General features: G+C 35.4%; 1 protein-coding gene across 1 annotated transcript; it reads right to left on the reverse strand.

The window, feature by feature from the left end:
• Window positions 1-742: 742 nt before the first annotated feature.
• Window positions 743-1,887, reverse strand: LOC124939273. Its single transcript, XM_047479760.1, has 3 exons — window positions 1,813-1,887; window positions 1,587-1,764; window positions 743-1,545 (listed from the first exon to the last, which is right to left on the reverse strand). Exons 1-3 carry the CDS (start codon window positions 1,885-1,887, stop codon window positions 743-745), a joined length of 1,056 nt encoding a protein of 351 aa, XP_047335716.1.
• Window positions 1,888-4,633: the final 2,746 nt, after the last annotated feature.

The raw sequence follows: 4,633 nt of genomic DNA on the forward strand, positions 1-4,633 counted from the left end.
TTGAGCAATGACCTAGCCATGGCCATCACTGTTCGATTACGCCTCTCCACCACACCATTTTGTTGAGGAGAGTATGGTGCTGTGAATTGTCGCTCTATCCCTGCTTCTTCACACATCTCTCTAAATTACCTCGAGAAGAATTCACCTCCTCTATCTGAACGAAGGACTTTGATTCGAAGTCCGGTCACATTCTCGACCAAGTGCTTTGTCTTCTTAAACGAAGAGCATGCTTCGTCCTTTATTTTCAACATATGAAGCCACATCCACCTGGAATTATCATCAACAATCAACATGAAGTATCGATTTCCTCCTGGGGTTGATGGCGTGATTGGCCCACATAAGTCAATGTGCAACAATTCGAGTGGTTTTTTTCGCTCGAAACTTGGCTTCTAACGCTAACGGCTGTCTCATTTGTTTTGCAACTAGGCATGTTCGACAAAGTTGTTTTGGAGGAGAAATTTTTGGAATACCAGCAGCCATTCCCTTATTTATGAGGGACTTTAATGCTTGGAAGTTAATATGACCGAGACGAGCGTGCCATAACCATGTTGGATCTTCAAGATTAGCTAAAAGGCAAACCGTTTTTGCTAATTTCAAGCAAATTTGATATAGTTGATTATGCATTCGTCTCACTTTCATGATAAGGCATAAGGGTTCTTAGCGAAGACTTCAAGCTCTTCTCCGTCCATCACCACCCTATGACCTGTTTCGGTAAGTTGCCCGAGACTCACTAAATTACTTTTTAAAGAAGGAATGTAAAAAACTCCCTCGAGAAGCCACTGGTCGCCATTTTTGCATTCGAACATGATGAACCTTTACCACAAATTTGTACCGTGGAACCATCTCCGAACTTCACCTTTCTAGTGACTGCCTCGTCTAGTTCAAAGAACTTCTCTTTATCGCCAGTCATGTGATTGCTAGCGCCATTGTCCAAGAACCAAGCATCTCTTGATGTCTCATCGTTCTTAGCTTCTAGAATTTCTGGAGTCAGCTTCATTTCATTCAGCATGACAACATTGATTGACGGAATCTCCTCCGAGATTGCCATAAGTAATGCTGGTTCGACGTTGTTTCTGTGGGTAAGGTGTGATACCTCGTTCTTCTTTGCTCGACATTGTGTTGAGTAATGTCCCATCTCGTTGCAATTAAAACAACGAATGTGACTCTTGTCTCGAGGAGCTCCTCGACCACCTGAACCACCTTCTTTGTCTTTCCGAGACGGTGCTCCTTGGCCTCCTCTCCCTTGGCCTCTACCTCGGGTTCTACCTCCTTGACCACGGGTCCCACTATCTATGGAATCCTTTTTCCACTGGTTCAACGAGTCTTCCTCGTCCTTTTTCAACCAAGCCTTCCACTCCTCCTGAGTGAGTAGCACTTGTCCTTCGTTTCCTCCAAAGTTTGTGTTTTTCTTGCGCGTACGTTCCTCGAAGACCTTCAGCCTTCCAACAGCTTCCTCAAATGTTAACGTCTCGAGGTTGTAAAACTGCTCGATGCCGGCTACCACACTGATAAACCTTTCTGGCACGGTGTTGAAGAGCTTCTTTACTATCGCAATATCATTTAGTGTTTATCCAAAGCTTGAGTACCTACTGATATGGATGTGAGTGAACCAGTATATTGATCGAGCGACTCATTGTCGTTCATATGCATCCTATCAAACTCACTCTTCAATGACTTCAATCGTGCATTATTCACTCGGTCTGCGCCGACGAACCTCGTCTTGAGACAATCCCACACTTCCTTCGCCGTCTTCTTATTTGCCACCTACATTAGAAGATCCTCCGGAAGTGCTTGTAGAAGATGTGACCTCACCTTCTTATCAAGTCGGACATAAATCATTGTGCCTTCTACTGACTCGACCGCCTCCCATACTCCTTGGTCCTCCATCATAGCCTGTACACGAATCACCCAACTGATGTAGTTTGTGTGTGTTAGCTGCGGATAGTGTAATATGCCATTGTTTTACTGCTCCCCTGATGATCCTGCACCCTTCGACATTTGATCCCACCGGATAATTTTTGGCATTCACCTGATGCTCTGATACCAAATGTTGGCCCAAGAAGAGAATCACTCACAAAACTTTGAGAAATTTCTATAAAATCTTAAAAAAACAATTACAAGAGTTGTTATCTCTTTCTTATTTTTCTTCCTCTAATGAGAGCAACATACACTTTATTTATACTAAAATAAAATAAAAACTCTTAATTTTCTAATTTAATGAAATTTATTAAAAATATTTTATTTTCCTTATTATTGCAAATATTTTGTTTTCTTCGTCATTGCAAATCTGTCGTTTTCCGCCGATCTTACATTTATTTGTAAACATTATATCAGCTAGAGTAATACAACACTCCTTAGGAAGTAGTAATTCCGATATAGCTTTTTATTAGTATTGACGGTCTTCCTTGGACTTCGTTGGCAGTTTATCCGTTTTCTCTCTCTACTTATTATCCCCTTCTTCCGGAACCTTTATGAACCACCCAATACCCATAATCATCTCTCTTCTGATAATCCGAAAAAAATAGCCTTCCAAAGTCTTTCCTTATTCAACCAAGCCCTTTAGCTTTTCATTTGTTTCCCTTGAACTTTTGACAGACCTGCTCTTTGGGGTCGGCCTTATAAGAGGTTAGCCTGCTCTTTGGGGTTGGGCTTAATTTATAAAAAAAAAATCAGCCAATAATAATAATTTTTTTTATTATTTTTATTGAGTTTATATTTTTATATTTATTTTGACTACTTTTAATACACAAATTTTAACTAATTCTAAAATTGGTCAATACAACTTTTTTTTTTTAATTAATTACTTTTTTTTAATCCTATGCAATGATGTTTATAAATTTTAGAGAACATATATTTTTAAAATAGGGTGAAGATTTTTAAAAGTTATAAATTTAGAGGGGGTAAAAAATAAGTGTCTATAGAATGCCCTCTTAAATGAAGTTTGGAAAAATTCATTTGAATTTTGTAAAATGCATATACAAGTTTGAGAGATAGGCACCCTACTTTTAGTTAGGGGTGTAAATGAGACGAGTCACTCATTAGTTGCTCGTAAGTGGCTTGGTCAATGTTCGATTCGAGTTTGGTCAAAATCAAATTCGAGCCGAGCTCGAGCCAGCTCGTTTAAGATTCAAGCCGAATTCGAGCTTAGTTAAGATTCGTTTGATGACTCGTCCAGCTTTATCGAGCCTAATCATATACTTTTTTTTATTATATTTTACTTTTTAATTAAAATTTTAAACATACCCATAAGACTATCTATGAGTTTATTACTTATGGGCCTCCTCAAAATATACTCATTGATTAAAAATATATGTTATATAATACTTATAAGAAAATAAATAAATTTGATATTAATTTAATAACATAAATATATTTTTTGAAAATCAAATCAAAATATAATTGTACTGTAATATTATTTAATATATGCAATCTCAATGTATTATATTTTATATGATATAAAACTTTTTCATTTCATTATAAAGTGTTTATCAAGATATACAAAAATAATAATTATAAATTAAAAAATATATATTTTATAATACTTTAAATAAATAGATTTGATATTAATTTAATCACATAAACATAATTTTTGAAAATCAAATCAAAATATAATTATACTACAATATTATTTAATAAATACAATTTCAATGTATTATATTTTATAAGATATAAAATTATTTATATTTCAGTATAAAGTGTTTTATTTTTCAAAATAAACATAATAGAGTCTAATATGTTTTTGTTACATCAAAATAGTTAATCAACTGTTAAGTATTAATTAACGATTAGCATAAATGAAAACTTAACTGTGTTAATTTAATCATATACAGATTAAAGAAAACAGGAAAGAAAAAGATGTCCGGCATTTTGCAAATCGGTTTTATGAGAAGACGCGTCCCGTATTATAATCGGATTTATATAAGAGGCATTTCCAATAGTTTGTAAAATCGGTATTTTACAAACACGTATCCGGTATTCGGTAAGAATCGACATTTTATGAAGCGCGCCCGACTTGTCTTTTCTTCGGTATTATATTAAAGCGCAGCCGATTATTTATGCATCGGTTTTATATTAAAGAACGCGCCCGACATTTTATAAGATCGATATTTTGTGAAGATACGTAACCGGTATTTTATATAATCCACTTTATATAAACACGTAACCGGTATTTTATATAATCGGTGTTATACTGAAGCGTAACCGATATTTTACATAATCGGTTTTATATCAAAGCGTAACCGGTATTTTGAATAATTGGTTTTATATCAAAACGTAACCGATATTTTGAACATCGGTTTTATGTTAAGGAACGCGTTCGGTATTATATAATCGGTTTTATATAATAAGCGTCTCCGGTAATTTGTGCACGTATCCATTTTTATATCAGTTCGGTATATTACAAAACCATCCGGTAGTTTACAAGATTGGTAGTTTGTAAACACGTACCTGGTAGTTTTCAGCTTTCGGTATTTTATGCAAGATCGGTTTTATTTAAACACACCTTCAGTATTCTATGACATCAGTTTTACATCAAAATGGAGCGCGTCCGGAACTTTATCATTCCGGTGCTACATTATGACGTGATAGGAACGGTGTAATCAATAGAGATGGAGGTCTTACTAATGACGACAAC

Source organism: Impatiens glandulifera, chromosome 5 (assembly GCF_907164915.1).
Source record: "Impatiens glandulifera chromosome 5, dImpGla2.1, whole genome shotgun sequence".
Taxonomy (NCBI): Eukaryota; Viridiplantae; Streptophyta; class Magnoliopsida; order Ericales; family Balsaminaceae; genus Impatiens; species Impatiens glandulifera.

Coding starts and splice junctions, on each gene's coding strand:
- LOC124939273 (XM_047479760.1), bottom strand. CDS start 1,887: ATGGAGGACCAAGGAGTATGGGAGGCGGTCGAGTCAGTAGAAGGCACA. Junction 1,765..1,812: donor ATGTCCGACTTGATAAGAAG/GTGAGGTCACAT, acceptor CTTCTAATGTAG/GTGGCAAATAAGAAGACGGC. Junction 1,546..1,586: donor ACTCACATCCATATCAGTAG/GTACTCAAGCTT, acceptor ATATTGCGATAG/TAAAGAAGCTCTTCAACACC.